Source organism: Desmodus rotundus, chromosome 4 (genome assembly GCF_022682495.2).
Source record: "Desmodus rotundus isolate HL8 chromosome 4, HLdesRot8A.1, whole genome shotgun sequence".
In the NCBI taxonomy this organism is placed as follows: Eukaryota; Metazoa; Chordata; class Mammalia; order Chiroptera; family Phyllostomidae; genus Desmodus; species Desmodus rotundus.
In genome coordinates, this window is record NC_071390.1 from 25794398 (window position 1) to 25819058 (window position 24661).

General features: G+C 39.9%; 2 protein-coding genes and 1 non-coding gene across 7 annotated transcripts in view; 1 reads left to right on the plus strand and 2 right to left on the minus strand.

Annotated features, from left to right (window-relative positions):
• Positions 1-17435, minus strand: part of CCNJ (cyclin J) — a 34092-nt gene extending 16657 nt beyond the window's left edge. For all 3 annotated transcript variants that reach the window (XM_053922131.1, XM_053922130.1, XM_053922129.1), the window contains exons 1-2: positions 17281-17435; positions 16527-16636 (exon numbers count right to left, since the gene is read on the minus strand). In XM_053922131.1, coding sequence (XP_053778106.1) covers positions 16527-16595 — 69 coding nt within the window. In that variant the 5' untranslated portion in view covers positions 16596-16636; positions 17281-17435. The remainder of the gene's footprint in view (positions 1-16526; positions 16637-17280) is intronic.
• LOC112307115 (U6 spliceosomal RNA) lies at positions 10448-10551 on the plus strand. Its single transcript, XR_002975020.1, has one exon. It is a non-coding gene; the product is annotated as a U6 spliceosomal RNA (small nuclear RNA).
• Positions 17436-23648: 6213 nt separating the features above from the next.
• CC2D2B (coiled-coil and C2 domain containing 2B) overlaps positions 23649-24661 on the minus strand; it is an 87544-nt gene continuing 86531 nt past the window's right edge. For all 3 annotated transcript variants that reach the window (XM_024563229.3, XM_024563231.2, XM_024563230.2), the window contains one exon: positions 23649-23837. In XM_024563229.3, coding sequence (XP_024418997.2) covers positions 23649-23837 — 189 coding nt within the window. The remainder of the gene's footprint in view (positions 23838-24661) is intronic.

Below are 24661 nucleotides of genomic sequence, written 5' to 3' on the forward strand. Positions count from 1 at the left end.
GCTACATTTTTCTTGAGAAGGGTAAGCCCCGCCCAGGGGGAAAACAATTACCAAGCCCTGTGGGATACCTATCCCCACCCTCTGGAATCCTGCTTGCCCCACCCTGCATGTTCCCCCAGTCTGCCCTCTCCCCCAACCCCAGCATCTGAATCCCTGCTGAGGAAACAGCAACATATGTAGACTTAGGAGGTGTTTGAGAGTGGCTTTAGGGCGTGACCAACCCATACACTTTCCCTTGAAACAGCCTGGCATTTCCCTCTCATGGGAGAGCCACAGAAACACCCCCCTGGCTTCTGGCAAACCCAATCTCTGGGGTCTAGAGGCCCCACCTGCTTTCCTACTAGGGGCTCTACTCTGCCAAGTTCAGGGAAATAATCTGGAACAGACTCAGATGTGTGGCTAGGGGTGGGGAACATACCCACCAACTTCCCTGAAGTCTGAAAGGGACCTCCCATGGGAGATCCAGGGGTCCCATCTTCCTCACTTCATCAGAAGCTCTCTCAGAAACAGTCAAGTTAATGACTAGACTAAGACTGACAGTGGGCCACCGGCCAGAGGTAGGTGGAGGCAGATCCTGGTTTGCTGACCCACCACTTAGCCCTGTGCTGATAAAAGCCAGTCTTACAGCAGCATGGCCCATCCTGTGCACAGCCAAGCCCAGAGGAGACAGCCACAAACTGGATCTTTTGTGGCTCCAACAGGCTGCTAAGGGCTAGTCATGGACAGCATCTGACATTGGTTTATACCAGCTTTAGACAACATCAGAGCCATATCCAACGGGAGAACCTGGCAGGCAAGAACTAAACTCTGCTGAGATGAATTCCACTCTGTACTTTTTCATTATTTCTGTTATTTGTTTTCCTTGGCCTTTTCCCCCCTTTTTCTTCTATTTTTCTTTTTCCCTGTTTTTCTTTTATATCTCTTATTTTACTCTTTTCTTACTCCGTTTTTCCTTCTTCTTTCCTTATTTTTAAATTCCTTTTTTGTTTTTTGCCATTTCCCTTTTTCTATTCCTTAATCTTCTTAAAATATAAATTATATTTTATTGTTTATGTTATTACAATTGTCCTAATTCCTCCTCCTTGTCCCCCTCCACCTAGACCTCCCTCTAAGTCCCTCAGGTGGTCCCCACACTGTTATCCATGTCCATGGGTCAGGCATGTACGTTCTTCGGCTACTATATTCCCTATGCTGTACTTTACACCCCATGACTATTCTGTAACAACTAATTTGCACTTCTTAATCATTTCAACTTTTTTTCTCACCCCCCCCAACCTGCCTCCCATCTGGCAACAATCAAAACATTCTCTGTATCGATGATTCAGTTTCTGTTCTGTTTGTTCATGTATTTTGTTTTTTAGATTGAATTACTGATAGATGAATCTATGGCCATTTTATTGTTCATATTTTTCATCTTCTTAAAGGAGACTCTTTAACATTTCACATAATACTGTTTGGTGATGATGAACTCCTTTAGCTTTTTCTTGTCTGGGAAGCTCTTTTTCTAAATGATGGCTTTGCTGGGTAGAGTAATACTGGTTGTAGGACCTTGCTTTTCATCGCTTTGAATATTCTTGTCAATCCCTTCTAGACTGCAAAGTTTCTGTTTAGAAATCAGCTAACAGTTTTATGGGAGCTCCCTTGTAGGTAACTAACTGCTTTTCTCTTGTTGCTTTTAAACTCTCTCCTTGTCTTTAATCTTTTGCATTTTAATTATGATGTGTCTTGGTATGGGCTTCTTTGGGTTCATCTTGTTTGAGACTCTGCACTTTCTGGACTTTTATGTCTACTTGTATTACCTTCACCAAATTAGGGAAGTTTTCTCTCTTTATTTTCTCAAATAGGTTTCCAACTTCTCACTCTTTCTCTTCTCCTTCCTGCACCCCCATTATGTGAATACTGGTACATGTGAAGTTGTCCCAGAGGCTTCTTACACTATCCTCATTTTTTTTTTTTTAGATTCTTTTTTTCTTCTTGCTGTTGTGATTGCATTTTGCTTTCTTACATTCCAAATTGCTGATTTGATTCTTGGCTTCACCTACTCTACTATTGATTTCCTGTAAATTGTTCTTTATTTCAGTTAGTATATCCTTCATTTCTGACTGGTTATTTTTTATGGTTTCAATGTCCTTTTTTATGCTGTTGAAATTCTCTCTGAGTTCATTTACTCTTCCCATAAGTTCATTGAACATCCTTATAGTGTTTTGAACTCTGCATCCAGTAGATTATTTGTCTCCATTTTGTTTAGTTCTTTTTCTGAAGTTTTATTCTGTTCTTTCATTTGAGCCATGTTTCTTTGTCTCCTCCTACTGGCAGCCTCCCTATATTTGTTTCTATATATTAGGTAGAGCTGCTATGACTCCCTGGCTTGGTATAGTGGCCTAATGTAGTAGGTGTCCTGTAGGGTCCAGTGGCACTGCCACTCCTATTGCTCAAACTGGGTATTCAAAGTGTGCCCATTGTGTGAACTGTGCACACACCGCTCTTGCAATTGAGCCTTAATTGCTGCTGGCAAGTTAATGGCAGGGATTTAGCCAGGCTTATCAGCTGCAAGCACTGGCTGTGACCACTGACCACCAACCTCTGACCACCATGGAGGATCAGCTGTACAGCGGCCTACTCCACAGAGCAGGACTTACTTCAGCAGGGCTCTGGTGCCCGCTGAGTCTGCCCCTTGAGTGTGTCACTTGTGGAGGTAATTGGGTGATGGTGCTCCAACATGGTCTGTAGCTGTCCACTGAGTGTGCAGGATCTAGGGCCTCCTGGGAGGTGTAGGCCAAGGTCATCCACCGCCTGTGTTCTGTCTGAGGCACTGACCATGAACTACAAAGCGATTTGCAGATGGCTGCTACTTGTTCTGGGCTTAGAGGTGCCCAAGCAAGGCCAAGCTGTGAACCAAGGCCAGCTGCTGCTAGAGCAGGGCCTGGGGCTGCTTAGCTAGAGATACAGGGCTCACTGAGGCCAGATGCTGCTTTCCTGAGAGAACTCAGGAAAACTAAAGCATGAGCCAAGACAAGCAATTCGTATGGAAAAGTCACTGGAAATAGCTTGGGTGGGCCCGAAAGTTGGGTGGGGTAGAACCTCAGGGTATCACCAAGATGGGGCAAACAGTGTGAGACAGGTAACTGAGTCTCAGATATGGTATCTGCCTGCTAGCTCTGTGGGGGTAGGGCTCATCAAAGGAACTATGGCCTTTGCCAGCACTTCTGTCTGGGAGAAAGCTGTCTCCCAGCTCCTTCCTTGATGCCAGACACTTCAGTTCCTCCACATATACGTCTGGTGCCTTTCAAGCTGCTGACCTGGTACTGGGTCTCAGAGGGAGTGAGTCCAAGTAAGTCCATGCATGGGCTCTTTACGAGCAACTGCCTGGGTATCCAGAAGCTTCTGTCTAACACAGCCTCAATCCCCACTGGTTTTTACAGCCTAAAGTTATTGGGTCTTATTTCCTTGCACTGGAACCCTGGGCTGGAGGACCTGGCATAGGGCTGAGACCCTTCACTCCTGAGATATCCCTCCTGAATTCCATCCACTACACATGGGTGGAGGACCATCCTGTTCTGAGTCTCCACCCCTCCTACAAGTCTCAATAAAGTTTCTTTTTTAATTCTGTAGTTGTAGGACTTCCATTCATCATGATTTCCGGTGGCTCTGAATAATGGTTGTTTTGTAGTTTAGCTATAATTTTGATGTGGCTGTGTGAGGAGGTGAGCCATATTTACCTATGCTGCCATCTTGACTAAGTACCTGTTCCTTTCTCTTACTGTTTCTCTTCCTCTTTTCCTCTCATAATCATTTTTCTTTCCTTTGGTCTTCTCGTATTCTTTTTTCCTTTTGCTATTCTAGTGCTCTTTCTACTTTTATGATTCTTTGTTCTTTTGTCATTGATTTTGCTCCTGTTATTGGGGGAATATTTTTGCTATTTTTTTGTTGTTGTTCTGTCAGAACCTGTACAACAGCATACAAAACATGGTGGGGACTGAGCCTCTCAGCCAGCCAGCCAGCCAGAGGGGAGATCCTACCAATAAATGAGCAAACAACAATCAACCCAAATACAACAGGAGAGCCCATATAACCCACACAAGTGACACTTGTAGAGTATATAACTCAGGAGATCCAGCAAACTGCATCACAAAGTCCCACCATACTCCTACCACATAAGGCCACCCCATGAAGAGAGGAAGGCAAAGCAGATCTATCTAATACATAGAAACAAACAAAAAGGGACAGCTAAACTGGGGAGACAAAGAAACAACCTCCAAATGAAAGAAAAGGAGGAATACCCAGACAAAGAGCTAAATGAAATTAAGGCAAACAAGTTATCAGACACAGGGTTCAAAGTAATGATTATAAGGATGCTCAAGGAACTTAGTGAGAACTACAATTAACTTAGTGGGAACTACATCAGCATGAAAAAAGGACACAGAAGCTATGAGGAAGAAACAGTTGGAAATGAAGAATGCAGTATCTAAAATGAAGAATACACTAGACAGAATTAAAAGCAGACTAGATGAAGCAGAAGATTGAACCAACAATTTGGAAGACAAGACAGGACAAAATATCCCATCAGAGCAACAAAAAGAAGACTTTAAAAGAATGATAGTCTATGGGAACGTTGGGACAATATGAAATGTAACATCTACATCATAGAGATACCAGAAGGAGAAGAAAGTGAACAAGAGATAGAAAACCTGTTTGAAGAAATAATGACAGAAAACTTCCCTAACCTAGTAAAGGAAGAAGTCACACAAGTTCAGGAAGTTCAGGAAGCACAGAGTCCCAATCAAGATGAACCCAAAGAGCCCTGGCTGGTGTGGCTCGTTGGATTGAGTGCTGGCCTGTGAACCAAAGGGTCGCCAGTTAAATTCCCAGTCTAGGGCACATGCCTGGGTTGAAGACCAGGTCCCCAATAGGGGCATGCCACACACTGTTGTTTCTCTCCCTCTCTTTCTCCCTCCCTTCCTCTCTCTAAGAATAAATAAATAAAAAAAAAAGATGAACCCAAAGAGACCCACATCAAGCCACACCACAACAGCAAGCTTAAAGACAAAGAGAATATCTTAAAGGCAGCAAGAAAGAAACAGTTACTTACAGTGGAGTTCTAATAAGGCTATTAGCTGACTTCTCAATAGAATAACTGAAGGGAATGGAAGTATTCGAAGTAATGAAAAGGAAGGACCTGGAACCAAGACCACTCTATCCAGCAAGGCTGTAATTTAAAACTGAAGGCGAAAAGAGCTTCACAGACCAAAAGAAAAAAAGAAAAAAAAAAAAGAAAAAGCTAAGGGAGTTCATTACCACCAAACCAGCACCACAAGAGATGTTACAGGGGTGCTTGAAGAAGAAGAAGAAAAAATAGAGAGAGAGAGAGAGAAAGAAAGAGAGAGAGAGGAACATAGGTACAAAGGTAAAAAATGGCAATGAATAAGCCCCTATTTACATTTAAGGTTACATTCATGACCATAAACATTCATAAGCTCCAATCAAAAGACATAGGGTAGCTGAATTGATAAGAAAACATGACCCATATATATGCTATCTACAAGAGATCCACCACAGAACAAAAGATTTACACAGGTTAAAATGCAGGTTGAAAATGAAGGGATGGAAAAAATATTCCATGCAAATAGAGATGGAAAAAATCTGGGAAAACAATACATATATCTGACAAAACAGACTTCAAAACAAGGCCATAACAAGAGAAAGAAGGTCACTACATAAAGGGATCAATCCAACAAGAAGATATAGCCCTTGTAAACATATATGCACCGAATACAGGAGCACCTTTATATATAAAGAAAATCTTGATGGACTTTAAGGAAGAGGTCCACAGTAATACAGATATTGTAGGGGATTTTAACACCCCATTGCCACCAATGGATAGAGCCTCCAGATAAAATATCAACAAGGAAACAGCGACCTTAAATGACGCACTAGATCAAACGTACTTAATTAACACTTACAGAACATTTCACCCAAAAGCAGCAGAAAACACATTCTTCTTAAGTGCACATTGATCATTCTCAAAGAATGACCACATGGTAGGACACAAAATAAATCTTAATAAATTCAAGAAACTTGAGATCATATTAAGCATTTTCTTGGATCACTATGGTGTGAAAATAGAAATCAATCACAATAAAAAAAACCTCATAACACTCAAATACCTAGAGGCTAAATAGAATGTATTAAGATTAAATAATGAATGGGATATCAATGACATAAAGGAAGAAACCGAAAAGAACTTGGAAACAAATGAAAATGAAACATACAACAACTCCAAACTTATGACACAGTGAAAGTAGTTCTGAGAGGGAAGTTCATAGCATTACAGGCCTGTTTAAAGAAGACTGAAAAATCTCAAATAAACAATCAACATTAGACCTAAAATAACTAGAAAAACAACAACAAACAAAGCCCAAAGTGAGTGTAAGAAAGAAATAATCAAGATCAGAGCAGAAATAACTCTCATAGAGATTAAAAAAAAATTCAAAAGATCTAATGAATCCAGGAACTGGTTCTTCAAAAAGATAAAGAAAATGGGCAAATCTTCAATCAGACTCATCAAGAAAAAAAGAGAGAATCCAAGTAAATAAAATCAGAAATGAAGAGAAGTAACAACTAATACCAAAGAAATACAAAGGATTTTAAGAAAATACTATGAACTATATGCCAAGAAACTGGACAACCTGGGCTAAATGGATACATTTCTAGAACATAAAATCTGCCAAAACGGAATCAGGAAGAAAACCTGAATAGACAACTAATGAAACTGAAACAGTAATAAAAAAAACTTCCAGCAAACAAAAGTCCTGGACCAGATGGCTTCACAGACAAATTTTACCAATCGTTCAAAGAACACTTATCCTTCCCAAACTATTCCAGAGGAGAGACGACCTCGAAGCTGTTTTTACAAGGCAGTATTACCCTAATTCCAAAACCAGGTAAAGACAACAAAGAAAGAAAATTACAGGCTAACATCTCTGATTAACACAGATGATAAAATTCTCAACAAAATATTAGCAAACAGGATGCAGCAATACATTAAAAAGATCATACACCATGATCAAGTGGGATTTATCCCAGGGATGCAGGGTTGGTACCATATTCACAAATCAATAAATGTGATACATCACATAAACAAAATAAAAATCACATGATCGTGTCAATAGATGAAGAAAAAAACATTTGTTAAAATCCAGCATCCATTTATGATAAAAAATGCTCAGCAGTGTGGGAATAGAGGGCTCATACTGCAACATAATAAAGCCCATATACTAAACACGCACAGCTAACATCCTACTCAATGGGCAAAAACTAATAGTGTTCTCTTAAGATCAGGAACAAGACAGGGATGTCCACTTTCACCATTCTTATTCAACATAGTACTGGAAGTCCTAGCCATAACAATCAGACAAGAAGGAAAAATAAAAGGCATACAAATTTGAAAGGAGGATGTAAAACTGTGCTTATTCACAGATGACATGATATTATACTTAGAAAACTCTGTAAGATCCACCAAAAAACTACTAGACCTAATATATGAATTCAGCAAAGCAGCAGGATACAAAATCAATACTCAGAAATCGATGACATTTTTATATACCAATAACAAACTATCAGAAAGAGAAATTAAGCAAACATTCCCATTTAGTAATACAACAACAACAACAAAAAATAAGGTATGTAGGAATAAATTTAACCACGGAGGTAAAAGACTCATACTCAGGAAACGAAGACACTGAAGACAGAAATTGAGGAAGATACAAATAAGTGGGAACATATACCATGTTAATAGATCGGAGGAACTAAGACCATTAAAATGTCCATTCTACCCAAAGCAACCTATAGATTCAATGCAATTCCTATTAAAACACCAAGGGAATATTTCACAGATCTAGAACAAATATTCCAAAAATTTATGTGGAACCAAAAATGACCCTGAATAGCCTCAGCAATCTTGAGAAAAAAGAAAAGTTGGAGGGATCACAGTACCTGATATCAAACTACACTACAAGCCCACTGAAATCAAATAGTCTTGTACTGGCATAAGAAAAGAAACATAGATCAATGGAACAGAATAGACAGCCCAGAAATAAACCCATGTCTTTAACAGTCAATTAATATTTGACAAAGGATGCAAGAGCAACCCTTAGAGTAAAGAGAGTTTCTTCAATAAATGGTGTTGGGAAAACTGGACTGGCACATGCAAAAATAATGAAACTAGACCACCAACTTACACCATGCATACACAAGAATAAGCTCAAAATGGAGAAAAGACTTAAGTGTAAATCACGATACTGTAATAATCCTAGAGGAAAACTTGGCAGTAAAATTTCAGGTATCTCACATAGAAATATGTTTACCAATACATCTCTTAGGGAGATGAAAAAATAAAGGGAAGGGAAACAAAGGAAAAAATAAACAAATGGGACTACATCAAATTAAAAAGCTTCTGCACTGCTAAAGAAAGTATAATCAAAATGAAAAAGGAACCCACTGTATTGGAGAACATATTTGTCAATAATACATAGGGCAAGGGTTTAATCTCCGAAATATATAAAGAACTTATATATGACTCAACATCAGGAAGACAAACAACCCAATTAAAAAAGGGACAAAGGACATGAACAGACACTTCTCCAAGCAGGACATACAGATGGCCCATAGACATATGAAAAAATGTTCAACTTCACTAGTCATCAGAGAATTGCAAATTAAAACCACAATGAGCTATCACCTCATACCTGCCAAGATGGCTATCATTAATAAATCAACAAACAGCAAGTGCTGGCGAAGATGTGGAGAAAAGGGAACCCTAGTGCACATACTAGGTTGGTGGGACTATAGACTGGTGCAGCCACTGTGGAAAACAGTATGGGGTTTCTTCAAAAAAGTAAAAATGGAACTGCCGTTTAACCCAGCAATTCTATCTCTGGGAATATATCCTAACAATTCTGAAACACTAATTCAAAAGAATATACGCACCCCTTTGTTCATAGCAGCATTATTTATATATTATAGCCAAGATCTGGAAACAGCCTAAGTGCCCATCAGTAGATAAGTGGGCAAAAAAGCTGTGGTACATTTACACAATGGAATACTATGCAGCCGCAAAAAAGAAAGGAATTCTTACCTTTTGCGACATGGAACCGAAAACTATTATGCTAAGTGAAATAAGCCAGTCAGTGAAAGACAAATATCATATGATCTCACTTATAAGTGGAATCTAGTAAACAAGATAAACTAATGAGCAAACAAAGAATCAAGAGGCATGGATACATGAACAGACTAACAGCTGTAGGAGAGGTGGGAGGAGGTGGGGACTGGTTGAAAAGAAGGTAAAGGGATTAGTCAAAGAACATATACATATGAGACATGGACAATGGTATAGGGACTGACTGGGAGTGGGGGCAGCCTGGGTGGAGGGGGGACAAAGGGTGACAAATTGGGACAACTGTAATAGCATAAATAAAAAATATTTAAAAAGAAATTACCCTTTTATATATATACAATTCAACAAAAAACAACCAACTCACTTAAAAAGTATGCAAAGGACTAAAATAAACATTTCTCCAAAGAAAATTTGTAAGTGGCCAATAGGCACATGTAAAGAAGCTCAATGTCACTCACTACTCATTAGGAAAATGCAAATAAAAACCATTATGAGATACTGCTTCACACCCATTAGAATTGCTATTATCAAAACAAAAGAAAACAGAAGATAAGTGTTGGCAAATACGTAGGAAAACTGGAACCCTTGTGTACTAGTGGATATAAAACTGTGCTGCCACTGTGAATAACAGTATTACAATTGCCTCCCAAAATTAATGTAGAATTACCATATGACCCAGCAATTTTACCTGCATGTATATGTCCCAAAGAATTAAATGTAGGGACTCAAACAGATAGTTGTATATCCATATTCACAGTAGCATTATTCACAATAGCCAAAAGGTGGAAATAAACCACCAAAGTGTCTGTCAGCAAACGAGTGAACAAAATGTGGTATATACATACAATGGATTATTATTCAGCCCTAAAAAGAAATGAAATTCTAATATATGCTATGGCACAGACAAACTGTAAGACAGTATACTAAGTGAAATCAGCCAGGCACAGAAAGACAAATATTGTATGATTCCACTTGTATGTGGTATCTAGAATGGTCAAAGTCATACAGGCGGAAAGTAGAAGTGTAGTTACTAGGCACTGCAGGGCAGGGAACATAGGGAGTTATTGTTTAACAGGCATGAAGTTTCAGTTTGGGAATAAGAGAAAGTTCTGAAAATGGACAGTAGTTATGGTAGCCATGTGTATTTATATTTCATGTCACTAAATTGTACACTTAAAAATGATTTAAGTGGTAAATTTTATGTTATACATTTTTTCAACAAACACAAGAAATTGAAGTTACATATCAATCTAACTTAATAAGATATAAAGTTTTAGATAAAATAGTATCCAATGTGTGCTTACTAAACAATACAGGGAAGATTAGCACGGCCCCTGTGCAAGGATGACATGCTATTTTGTGAAGCATTCAATATTTTTGTCTAATATATGGTGACAGAAGATGATCTGACTTTGGGTGGTGGGCACACAATGCAATATACAGATGATGTATCGTAGAACTGTGCACTTGAAACCTATGTAATCTTATTAACAAATGTCACCCTAATAAATTTAAAAAAACAGGAAATTTAAAAAAATATTATCCAATGTAATTTAGTACTGTTCCAAAGAATGTTTCTTGTTTTAAATATATTTATTGATTATGCTATTACAGTTGTCCCATTTCCCCCCCTTCACTCCACTCTATCCTGCCCACCTTCTTCTCCCTCCCACATTCCTCCCCTACAGTTCATGTCTAAGGGTCATACATATAAGTTCTTTGGCTTCTATATTTCCTATACTATTCTTACCCTACCCCTGTCTATTTTCTACCTACCATTTATGGTACTTATTCCAAAGAATGTTTCAATTGTAGTACATCCCAGGAATGCAAGGATGGTTTGATATTAGAAAATATATTAATATAAATCACAGTAATACTTCACACATACATATGCACAATCACCTTGATAGATGTCAAAACAGCATCTGCAAAAATGTGACCCTGAGAGAAATAACAGATACATATTTGTTTGATGAAGGGAGATAAAAAGATCTCAAATATAAAAGCCAGCATCTCACTTATATGTGAAACAATAAAATGATTAGCATTCTAATACTGAATGCTGCATATTATTATTTAACATTATTCTGTTAATACTAACCAATCCAAACAGAAAATGAAAGAAAAGGTTTAATTATTGGAAAGGAAGAATCAAAGACAATCTCAGAAACAAAGTTATTATTTTTCAGATGATAGCATTTATATCCAGAAATAAACAAGAAAAACAGAAAAAAATACGTAGAAATAGTAAGAATTCAGTATGATGGCTGTCTACAAAATTAATATTAAAAAATCAATAGCTTTTCTGTATACTAAAAGCTGGTTAGAAAATAGAATATTCCATATACAGTAACTATAAAAATTAAAGTACCTAGAAATAAACCCATATATGCCAGCACTATATGAACATACTACTAAAATTCTGCATACATTCCTGCATCCAGGAGTATGGAACACCTGCATACATGGAAAGACATTCCTTTTTTTTGGATAGAAGAACCTATTTGATAACAATGACATTTCAAATTAGAGAAGAACAGGTGAATTTAATAAATATTTCTGACATATAAGAGTTAATTTCTTTACCATACAGAGAACTCATAAATCAATAGGAAAAAGGCAACAAATATGGACAGTTCATAGAAAAAATAAATAGGACCAACAACATATAAAAATATACCTCATCTCATTCAAAATTTAAAAATCATAGTTTTTCACTTACCACATAATATTTTATTAATTTTTGTTTATGACATCAAAGGTGGAAATAGGAACTCCCAGATATCACTGGTCAGGTTGACAATATAACCTTTTGAAGGACAAGTAGGTAATACATTTTTTAAAATGCAGATTGCAGATACCCTTTAATGTGGCAACACTAGGCTTAGGAATTTACCCTATCTATAAGAAGGTCCTTTGCAGACCCATTTTTAATAGCATGATAGTGGAATAAAAAGCTTTATGCCCAACAATTTGGATGGATCTCTAGAGAATTATGCTGAATGAATACAGCCAATTCCAAAAGGGCGCATACTATATAATTCCATTTATATAACTAACATTCTTGACATGACAAAATTATAGAAATGAAGAACAGATTAATGGTTGCCAGGAGTTAAGGGGAGGGGGGAATGAGGGTGGCAGGGAAAAGGGTGTGGCTATAAAAGCATAACACAAGAAAGAGATCACTGTGGTGATAGAAACCATTCTGTATCTTGACTATATAAACATCAATATCTTGACTGTGATAATTGTACTATACTTTTACAAGATGTTACCATTGGAGGAACTGGGTAAAGGGTACAGGGGATCTCTCTGTACTATTTCTTACAGTTGCATGTCAATCTACAATTATCTCATAATAAACCAGGTAGCTAAATTGGTTAAAGCACTGTCTCAATGCTCCAAGGTTGTGGGTTCCATCTCTGGTCAGGGCACAAACAAGAATCAACCAATGAATGCATACATAAGTAAAACAACAAATAGACGTCTCTTTCTTCCCCATCTAAAATCAATCAATAAAATTTTTTTTAACTGTAATTAGATAAAAGCTTGATTTCCATCAACAGGGAACTGATTAAATGAACCATGGGACACTGATTCAGTGCAAACATTAAACTAAAGGGCAGTAGACCTGTATGTGTTGATATGGAAAAATTTGATATATTGAGTGAGGTTGTTGTGGAAGGAAGGTATAGAATATATATTTGACCTCTTGTATCAACAACAAAAATAATTTATTTGCAGACACATTAATTTATTGGCTATCTTTACAAGAAAAAAACCCAATAATGGTGGTAACCTTATGGACTCAGAAAATATTGAGGTTGGGGAAAGCTCATTTTAATCCTTCTTATACTATCCAAATTTTTTTAGCCATATGCATTTATCATTTAAAATTTTTAAAAACTATTAATAGCATTTTATGTTTTTAATTTTCACGTTAAGTGAGAAAAAGGAAAAACAAATGCTACTGAGGGAAAAAAAACGCATTGGTTTAGGCTGGCTTGGCTTTGAAGATAAAAAATCTAATTTCTCCAAATAAAGGGAGTATCCCAATTTCTTATGCAGTCCCGAGGGTTTTTCTTTTCTCCTTTACCATTTCTGTAGACCTTTACAATGGTGCAAATGTGCTACGATTTCAAATTTCACTTTTCTTTCCTGTCCTCACATGGTATTTATTGAGCATTATCCATGTAGCAGACACTGTGCTAAGGGCTGGAAAACAATCTCAAGCCTCTCTCTAGCAGGTGAACCAAAATACAGAGATTATTACAACATAATATAGTAATTACAAGGTAGTATAGGACACTGAGCAGGGAGATCTAATGCAGTTCAGGGATGGGTTGTTGGGAAAACACAAAGCCAGAGTGGGCTTAATGCAAAAGAGGCCTGAACAAGGTCTTAAAGACTCACTGGGAAACTGCTGGAAAACACTGGTGGACTTTATTTTTAACTATAGTAACTTTATTAAATGAAGACAAAACAAAGGCAAGAACCCCAAGGGCCATCAATTGGAAATTTTAAACAATGTGCCCAATACGTCTCCTTTTTATGATTTTATATGGTAAAGTACAAGTGCTTACCAGATGGCTATCAGATTTACTTCTTTTTCAGGTTCTGCGGCTATGCAAGCATGAGAAAATGACCTATGCTTTTCTCAGCTTACACGTTTTTTCTGTCTATCACTGATCCCCTAGAACTGAACGCTCTCGTTCCCATCTGCTTCTCAGGATCCCATAGGACCATGGCAGAGAGACCTGTCATCTCCACCTCCACTTCTCCTCAACTCAGCATCCCAAATACCATCCTCTTCCCAGAATGGGTTAACTGGGTTAACTATCCAGTCAGGATGGAAAGAAAGGCTTAGAAGGAATACTCACAAGGGTAAGTACAACTCTGTGAGATATTTTCTCAATGTTTCTTACAAAGCTAGCATTGCTTCCATCTGTCATAAAGGATCCTAAAAATACTACCCCAAGCACTCTAAGACGCTAGTATGCAAAGCAAAAGAGTGGGAAGAAAAAGATGACACAGTATAGGATAGCTGCTTTGTAGGCTTTTTTTTTTTTTTTTTTTGGTGTGGGGTACAAAGGGGAAGGCAATTAATTATATTTTACAAAAACAGTATAGTGGGCATATGGGGTTGAAGATTTACATTTGTTGTAATTTTTACTCTTCCCTAGTAGACATAATGCTAGTTACACCAATTATTCCTCCACAAACCTTGGGTGTAAACACAGAACACCTTCCATAGTGTTCAAATGGCAACTGCCCAAAGGAAGACCTAAATTCAGATATGCTGAATTATGAGAGACTCCATAAAGGCAGGCATCATGTCATTTCATTCACTGTTACCACTTTAACACCTGGCATAGCACCTTGTACACTGCAGGTACTCAAATACTGTAAATAAATAAATAAGCATGTGATTATCCAACTAAATCAATTAGTTAGCAGTCTGGAATTAATATCTACTTTTTTAATAAGAAAAGTTCATCTTAAGTTTCCTTGATTCAGTGTATTACAAATAGTGGTCTCTCCAGTTCCACAGGTTCAACTTTTACTAATTAACATAAATTCTTTATAAAGTGTGGCCACTGTGTGAAATCACGACATATGGCTTACAAAATGCTTAAAGATAAAAATAAAGCCAACCCAGGGTAGCATGCCACAAGTGGCCCAAGATAACTTTCAATGGCATTCCTTCAGATGCTGCACTATCTTGTCTTTTGATAGTTCTAAGCAACTTTAGTAACAGAATTGTGTCTTATTCCTTGGATCCTCCCCAGAGCCTAATACACAAAAGCATTGAACAAATCTACTGGAGGGAAAAAATCCACTTCCAATGTCAACTGACAAAATTAATGCAGGTAATCACTCAGGATTAAAATTATACATAAAATATAAGAATCAAACACGATGCGGGGAAAAACATGGAAATCAACAAGAGAAATCTTTTAAGTTTGATGTTAGTTAAAAAATATGTAATTAATTTCACCACATACCAGAGAGACAAAGAGCTGACACTTAGAAAAGAACATTTAAAACTGAAAGACAACATCTGTAAACAAAAAACCAAAAAAAACCAAACAGTATTGGGACAATTTTCAAAGTAGAGGAAAACCTGCAGCTCTCCCACACTCCAGAGAACCGTCCATAGCTGAGACCTGTGGTATAACAGACCTCTTAGGGGACTGAGGTTTATTGGTGTGTCTAAGAGACTGAATGTCAGAATTAGTAAGTAGCATGTAGAAATCTCAAACCTTAAAAAGAGTACAATTGTAACAATTTAAGTCAAAATTAGGTTTTCTAATTCTACTTAACCTGATTTTTAAAAAATCAAGATTTAAACTCATTATCACCCCTGGATCTCTCAATCCAACAATCAGCATCCTTTTCATTAAAGTGTCAGCTGTTTTGCTTCTTTCTAATTTTCTATACCTACTAAATGGCTCTCTCTATCCATGGTGAAACTGAGTCAAGTTAGAGATCATTCTGGATCTGGTTTCTCCTCTGACTATCAAAGAAGCAGAACTGACTCATTACACTAAGATGTGACATACAGAGTAAAACTGTTACGTAAAAGCAACAAAACAGTATGTGTTGTGCCAGGAAAGTATATTCTTCTCCCCCAATATCTATTAGGTATACCAGGTCTACTTTCTGCTCTTGGTATTAGCTGGAAGAGCAGCTAACTCCTTGTACCTTAAGAAGGTTGCCCCAAATCTTGGGGTTTGGAGGTTGTAGAATAACGAGTTATCACTTTTTTAGTGCTTACTACAATGTATGCCAATCACTGTTCTAAGCACATGTACAGTATCATCTCATTTAATCTTCGCAATCATCCTACAGGCACCTTTTATTATTATTATTATTTATTTTACAGATGAGAAAAATTGGGAAACAAAATTAAGTAACTTGTCCAAAGCCTCACAGCAAGTGAGTGGAAAGGCTGGGAAATTTATATGCAAGTGTGACATTCCATACAACTGCATGCAACAGCGAATACAGAACAAGGAGCTGCTCTGCCCCATAAAATGTCCACTGGCTTTTTAAGTACAATATCAGATCCCTGTTCCACCTGGAAGCAACATTAGAGTGTCTCTTCACACCTTCTCTCTCCCAACTACCGCGCCCCAACCCCCACCCCCTCCATTTTAAGTTGCAGATTTTCCTGACATCGCAGGGAAGAAGCCAAGAAGTCAATTAACCTCGAGCAAATGAGCAAACCCGCCTTTTGTGGTCTGGAAACTAGTGGTTAAAGAACCTGACTGTCCAGAGAGCAGAGATTCATACTACTGGCGAGAGACCCCAAGTACCCGTGGAAAGGTCCGGGCATCAAGGTTACCTTGTACCGAAGGGCCTGGTGAATGTCGGCAGCCAGCTGTCCCCGCCACCACTGCCCCTCCAGCTCCATGGGACCCGGCGGCGCGCCCGGCCAGACGAGGCAACTTCAGTCTGTAAGACACACCCCAGACGCGGTCACTGCCAGCCCCCTCCAGACGACGGTCCGCGCCCCTCCCTCGGGGGTGTGACCTCAGGCCACCCGAAGGGCCCGTTCACCTTCACCCGACTTGTCCTAAAACCAGCAGGATCCAAACCAATTCCCCGCTGCATACAGAGGGGCCCGAGCTACCCAGTCAGGAGGAACTGGCTTATTCTGAAAACTGCCGGACTGGGTGCCGGGAAAATGGGAGGAACTGGGGCCCGAGTTCCCACCGCGCTGACCCTGGCGCGCACTCGGGAAGCCTGGAGGGGGGACCGGCTTCGGGCTCCCGGCGATCAGGGTTTGAATTCCCCCGCCTGCCCTAAGGAGGAGAGAGACTTGATACCAGTCACAGCCCCCCCGAGAGGAAAACCTCCCGCAGAGAGACCCGGAGACGAACGCCCGCCGGTGCCAGAGCCGCCGCCGCAGACAGCCGGGAGCTCGCTTTTCCCCGGGAGCCTCCCGGCGGCCCGGCCCGCAACAGGCCGCTGCCTCCTCGTCCCGAGGAGCGCACGGGGTCGCGCGGCCCCAGAACGGCGAACAAAAGGCCGGGCCGGGCGGGTCGGGTGTCCGGCGCCCAGCCCAGGCTCGCAGGTCCCACGGCGGCCTCTCTTACCCGGAACCGCGGCCCTCACAGCCCCAGTCCCGCGAGCATGAGGGGTCTGCCGGCCCCGCTCATGCTGCAGACAGTCGGCCGCGACGCGCCGGCCTCAGCTCGGGCCCAGAGCCCGGGCGCTCGCACCGCCCATTGTTAAAGGACCGGCAGGCGGCTCCGCGTACAAAGCCAGAGCGGGGGCACACGCGGCCCCGCCGCTGCCAATCTCGTCTCGCGATACAGCGGGGTCACCCCGAGCGTCCAATCCGCGGCCGGCCCGGCCCAGGTGCAGCGCCGGGCGAGGGCTTGCCTGCTCCCGTCGGCCCGGGCAGCATCCCCCGCTAGCCCAGCACGACCTCGCGGTTCGCGCAGTCAGACCCTAACGACGCCCGCCGCGAAGCCTGCCCGAGGGGCGGGCAGAAGTCGGAGGGGAGCGCCGGAGAAATTATAACGTTGATCATTATTCTGGTGGCCATTCCGGTCCTGCCACTCACCTGCTGAGAACCTTGATGGCTCCCTGGTGCCCGCAGATGAGGTCCCATGCCTCAGCTTGGCGTTGATAACCCTTCACAGGTTGGATTCAGAACGCCTCATCTCACATTACAACAGTCCCTTGTGTCCTATGGGCTGTTTACTGGGATCATCAGTTCCTGCATTCGTTCTTTGGCCATTTCAACAGCCACTAAAGCACTTTCTCTTGTGAAATTTTGCTGTTTTTTTAAATTTTTAAACCTCCTTCTAGAACCCTAACTAATCTCTTTCCCTTCCTTGCTTTAGAGATTCCCAAAAACTTTGAAAAGAGTTAAGATTACCTTTAATAACGTAGTTTGTCAATTCCATAGTGGATGTAATTAACCATCTGAGGTCCTAAATCAGGAAACTACGAAAGTGTGGAAACACTCCAACATCAATTAGGATAATACGGGACCTGAAATGTGATGAGCAGACATTTAATCAACTGTATTTTAACCTGTTTGGTGGAATATCACAACAGAAGTGGACAGTAGGCCCAGGACAGTGATCCTCATTTTCCTAAGAATGTAATCAATCTCTTTTAATATCATAACATAAATCACAGAACACTATCCCGTTTAGTTAGTATCCTTTGTCCCAAAAGTTGAATGATAAAAAGCTGCTATAAAGTGATAAATGTATGTTATATGAATTTGACAAGGACATCTTCATACCCTTGAAGAACAGCTGCGGATATGTGAGACAATGCTTATGTACAGAAGAGCAGGGCTACAGGGACCAATGGCAAGACAAGGGAAACTCAGAAGCAGAAGTTGGCAGAGCCCAGCCTAGCCCAGCCTTATCCAGGGAGAGGCAGCCCTGGCCTATCTCAGTTGCAAGGGTTCCCTAGAGAGGAGATGGACACAGGCTAAAAGCTCCATGCCATTTATGATGGCATTTAAACGGTACCTACCTCCTCAGGTTCCAATTAATGTTCACTAAGCAACTTTATGACAATAATTTGGCTTCCCAATAACTTAAATTTACAGGACTTAGTTAAGAATCCTTTCAGGAAAACGGGTCACAGACTATAATCATCAGTGTAGTAAATAGGTTGTTTCTCATGATTTCTACTTTTAAGATGCTATTCACTAGGAGATATTTGTTCAGAAATTTTTTAAATTATTTTTCGGATTTGCCTCATATGATGAAAGAACTTTAATGTTCATTCATTTCATAGATTAATATGTGTGTGAATATATATAATTTCCCCACTGTGTCTTAGATTGTCAGTCCCTAAAATGCAAAATTTAGGTTTATGATGATTTCTGCATTAATTCCTTTAGGGTATGGTGGACACAATTACATACTTACTTAATTCCTAAATAAAATCTGCTCTCATAAAGTTATATTTTCTAATGGGGAGAGAGAAATACAATAAATAACAATGAAGTCACATGGTGACAAGTAGTATAAAATATAAGTAAAAACAGAATAAGAGTGAAACTGGGTGGACATTATTTTTATTTTATTTTTATGTATTATGTATTTTTTATTGTTTTTCAAGTACAGTTGTCTCCATTTTCCACCCACCATGCCCCCCTGCCCCCCCATCCCCACCTCCCACCCTCGAACTTGCCCCATTTGGCTTTGTCTAGTCACTGTGGAAAGCAGTATGGAATTTCCTCAGAAAACTAAAAATGGAACTGCCTTTTGACCCAGCAATTCTGCTGCTGGGATTATACCCTAAGAGTCCTGAAGCACCAGTCCAAAAGAACCTATGCACCCCAATGTTCATAGCAGCACAATTTACAATAGCCAAGTGCTGGAAGCAACCTAAGTGCCCATCAGAGAGTGAGTGGATTAAAAAACTGTGGTACATTTACACAATGGAATACTATGCAGCAGAAAGAAAGAAGGAACTCCTACCCTTCTTGACAGCATGGATGGAACTGGAGAGCATTATGCTAAGTGAAATAAGCCAGGAGGTGGATATTGCTTTATAAGGTGAGGTGGGCAAAGGCCTAAGGGAAGTGAGGGAGCATGCAGATATCTGATGGCTGAGTGTTCCAGGAAGAGGGAACAGCCAATGTAAAGGCCCTAAGGAAAAGGCATGTTGGGAATGAGTATGGAGGCCAGTATGCCTGGAGTGAAGAGGAGATAGGAAAGACATTCCAAGTCTCAGAAGTAGTAATCAGGAAAGGTGTGAAAGTTAAAAAGGCAGAACTACATAATCAGCAGAGTAAGGAAACTGCAAAGAGTGCAGTGTGCCAGCAGCATAAGGCATGAGACAGGTTTGGCAAGAGATGAGGGTGGGACCAGATTCTCTGGAGAGCTTTTCTAACTCACTTAACTGTAGGCAGTGAAAAGCCCCTCATTTAAAACTGTTTTTTTTTTTTTAAGGAAAAACATGCATGCAAAAGGTAAAACATGCAAACAGTGAAAAACTGTATGTGACTATTGAGCCCCCTTCCTTCCTCTGTTCCTGTTCTTCCCAAAAGCAACACTATTACTATTTGCTTTTGACATTTCTAGTGATATCCAGGTTTTTATCACCATGCATATACATAATGCTCTTGCACCATTTTGGGCACAAATGGTAGCACTTTTCACACTCTGTCATGTACCTAGCTTTTGTCATACTGTATATTCTGGTGAATATTCTGTAACAACACTCAGGATTCCTTTCAATGGCTAGAATGGAAGCAAAGGACTATAAACCAGAGCCCTGGGCTCTGGTTCTTGGTTCTTGCTTTGTTGCTTCCTACTGGAATGGCCTTAGGAGGTCATTTCCCTCCTCTGAGACCTAGGTTCATTATCTATAAAGTGAACTGGGTGATGACTGTGATTGCTCCTGACTTTAACATTGTAGGTTCTTTGCTCTTGCCACATACATGTTGCAAAGCCTTCTGTAGGGTAAGAGGCCCAACGCTCCCCATAAAGCTCTGATCACTATCCAGTTTTAAAGGTTTCAGATTTAAAGTGCATCAAGGTAATTCATGTACACCCATTAAGAAGTCAAATATTTCTAAAAGGCATATAATGAAACGCAACAGTTCCTTGTTCCATTCCCTCCCCACTTCCAAGTCCCATTCCAAAGAGGCAACCACTCTGAACTCCTGTAGCTATTTCTCACAGTATCTGCTATCATCTTTTAAAATAACATGCTTATATTATGATTTTGATTTATCATTATTAGATACATTTACATATTGTCCTGGAAAATGAAGATTTAGATGCTTTACATCACCTTTCACACACATATGTTTCCTTCTCCCTTCATCTTCCTACTATATAATTTTAACAGATTTTTGGTTACATCTATTTTCAGGTGTTTTCATTGTTATATAAAAAAGCAGTCCCTGTTTGGTTAAGCTAGTGTGATTAGGTTTCTGTTACATGCAACTGAATGCAATTCTAAGTGATAAATCATCTTTATAAAAAAAAAGATTTTATTTATGTTTAGAGAGAGGGGAAGAAGGAAGAGAGGGAGAGAAACATCAATGCATGGGAGTAACATTTATCCATTGCCTCTCCCATATGTCCTGACCGAGACAACCCGCGACTGAGGCATATGCCCCGACTGGGAAGCAAACTGTCAGCCTTTAACTTTGTGGAACAACACCCAAACAACTGAGCCTCAATGGTCAGGGCGATAAAGCATCTTTTAAATCTTAGCTCAAACACTGTCTCTTCAGAAAAAGTCTCTCCTGGCTTCTCTGCTAATACCCTATAACCCCACCAAAGTCCCTCTCCACACCCCATCCTATTTGTTCCCTTTATAATACTAATCATTGAAATTATCTCACTTATTTATGGTTTATTTGCTTATGTTCTGTTTCCAGTTTAGGAATACAAGCTTCACCGGGGTAGAACCTTTGGCTTTTCGCTGCTGTACACAGCACATTCTGAAATCTGGTACATATAGAATGCCCTGTAATTATTCGTGGAATGATTTAAAGAACTTTAAAATTATATGTTACACTTAATGTATTTCTTAAACAGTCAAATAAAAACGGTTCACTGCAGACAATTACACAATTTTCAGGAAAAAATTTTATTTGAGAAACATACAGCACACATGTAAAGAAATGCATTTAACACAGAGAAGTCCTGCATGCTCGTTTATGGACACTTTCTGCCTTATTCTTAAGTGGCCTATCAATTCTAAAACCATAAACAGCTAACAGAATAGCTATGTAAACATACTAAGTGCCACGGAAACTGCAGGAATGCAGCATTTCTTCGAAACCTCGTCTTTCCACAGATAACAGCTGGTGTTACCCCAATCAACATGAGAGATTTGTTAATAACAACACTTCATATACCCTTTAAACACAAGCATTCAAATAAAAACAAAAAATTTGATCAGTTTTCTTACACACAATTAGGTTTTAACATGGAAGAAAAAAACATTCCTTCACGCATATCCCTAATTTTTTTTTACTTTTCTAGTAATCTCAAGTTTGGTCTAAGACTGACATCACTACAAATAAATAAGGTCTTCTCTGGCACAGCCTAGCAGATGTACTGCGGAGAGGGTGAGAGTGAGGGGTCCCTGCGGCTGAATTTGCAGTCCCTGCTCTGTTTGTGGGAGTGACCCAAGAAGCCCCAGTGCTCCTGCAGTGTGAGCGGTGAATTTTCTTCCTCTTACCCTCACCTCATATGAAACTACTCTCATCAAACTTCGGAAATCTGTACCCTTTGATTTTTTTTTTTTTTGAACAAATAAGTTGTTACATAACATGTAAGTAAACTGTATAAATACTTTTCTTAGAACAATAAAAAACTACAAGCATTAAGTACAACGCTTCCTACTTAGATCTTTGTCCACTCTTTCTTGAGGGGCTTCTAGGATCTCAATGGGCTTCCTTGGGGCCGCCACTGGGAGAGGAAAGCAGCAGGAAAGTGCCAGAAGCAGAATGGGGAGTTCACTAAGAAAAAAAGGAGTCCTGAGGACACATGGACAAAGCCAAAGAGGGTAGGTTCGAGGGTGGGGGGTGGGGATGGGTGGGGTGGGGAGCATGGTGGGATGAAAATGGAGACAACTGTACTTGAACAACAATTACACAAAAAGAACTTAAAAAAAAAAGAAAAGAAAGAAAGGAGTCTTAATATTTGGTACAACCATTTTCTCCCTTTTTTGCAGGACCAGGAAAGCTCATTAGTTTCCTGGGAGTCCCTTACAAATGAATACTTGGAGCTGAAAGAACTTCACATGGGTAGCATCCCAAGTTAAAGCTTTTGAGAAGCTCCCAGAAGCTGACCTCAGTCCTCAACACAACATATCAGGTTTTCCTATTATTCTTCATCAGTGAATTCATCTTTTATCTTACGAGAGTCAATGACCTGAGGGTTTCTGTTTGAATAACTTCTACCTGGGATTGCATCAGACCAGCATCAAACATTATCAGCTCTACTTTAGTAATTATAACACTGTAAGGCAGGGTTCCTGGTTCTTAGCAGGTCATCAGAATTACCTGGGGAGCTTGTTAAAAATACTGTAGGTTCTAGATCTCCACTCCCAGGGATTCTGACTCAGTAGGCCTTGAGTGTGGTGTGGGAATCTGCATTTTCAATGGGGCTCTCCAGGTGATTTTGATGAAGGTGGTATAAGGCCCACAATGTGAGTAACACTTAACACTGGCTTTAGAAGGAGAGGCCAGAATTGCTTCTTTTCCAGAATAAAGCCCAAGGCCACCAGACTTCCCAAAGAGTCCTCCTTGAAGAGGTGTCTGGTGAGGAGGTCATCTAGACTCATCTTCTAAGACTCAGGGAGTGAGTTTCCATGGTGACCAATTCTATCAGTGAACCAAGTGGGTTCACACCTGGCTGGACTTGAGGATAGGTAGCAAAATACCAAAACACTGGAAAAGTTCAGGCTGCTTCTGGTCTGGGGGCCCAGGGTACAACTTTTCCTTTTCCCTTCTTCCTTTTCACTGTTGTCGAGTTAAGGAAGCCAGATAGACCCATACAGATAATATGTTGTTTGGGTATGGATGAATGTATACAGAGAGAGCAAATTCTGTATGGGGAAATTCAGAGGAGTGAATTCCAGTTTGATACACGGCATCAACAATTGACTGTATATCAGTATATGGCATCTGGATAGGAAATCCTGTAATCTGGACCAAAAGACAGAATAACAAACATGTAAACCTACATTACAATCATGTAAGTAATTGTATGCAGAAAAATGACAGAAACCTCAAAGAAATGGTAATCATAAAATAATAATTATTATTTTGTGGTTGCTTACTATGTCCTAGGAACAGTGCTAAATGCTTCATATACATATTTAGTTCTCACTCTCAAGCAAACATACTTTACAGAGAAGCAGAGCCAGGTTTTCTGATGCTAAAGCCTGAACACTTAGCATTCCACACACTTGCACCCTTTCTAGAATAGCAAACTGCCAACAAGGAAATTACTTGGTCTTACAAATGAGGGATTTAAGTGAGCACTTTGGAATAATTTATTTAACATTGATTCAGTTTTATTTATTAAGGGACAACTGTGAGATAGGAGTAAAGGGTTAGGAACATAGACCTATGTAAAATTACCCAAGACAAATCATGAACCTCCTTCAGGCCTTAGACTGTTCACTTCAGGAGGCCTTCCCTAATCCTTAAATCTGTTCACATGCTCTTTTCATGTGGTTGCACAGTACACTGTCCTTCCTTAGCTTATGCCACAAAATACATTGCAATCGCATGTCTTCTGGTCTAACTAGTTCTAACAGTATCTCTGAATGCAAAAGGTTGTGCCTGTTCTGCTCACTGTCATAGCCCCAGTGCCCAGCACGATGCCTGGCACATAGAACACAAATAATGGTTAACATTTACTAAACACTTGCTGGGCGCTAGGGTAAATATTACCTCACTTTGTCCTCACCACCACAACCACAAAACAGATACTATTTTTATCCCTGTTTATATTGCACAGAGGG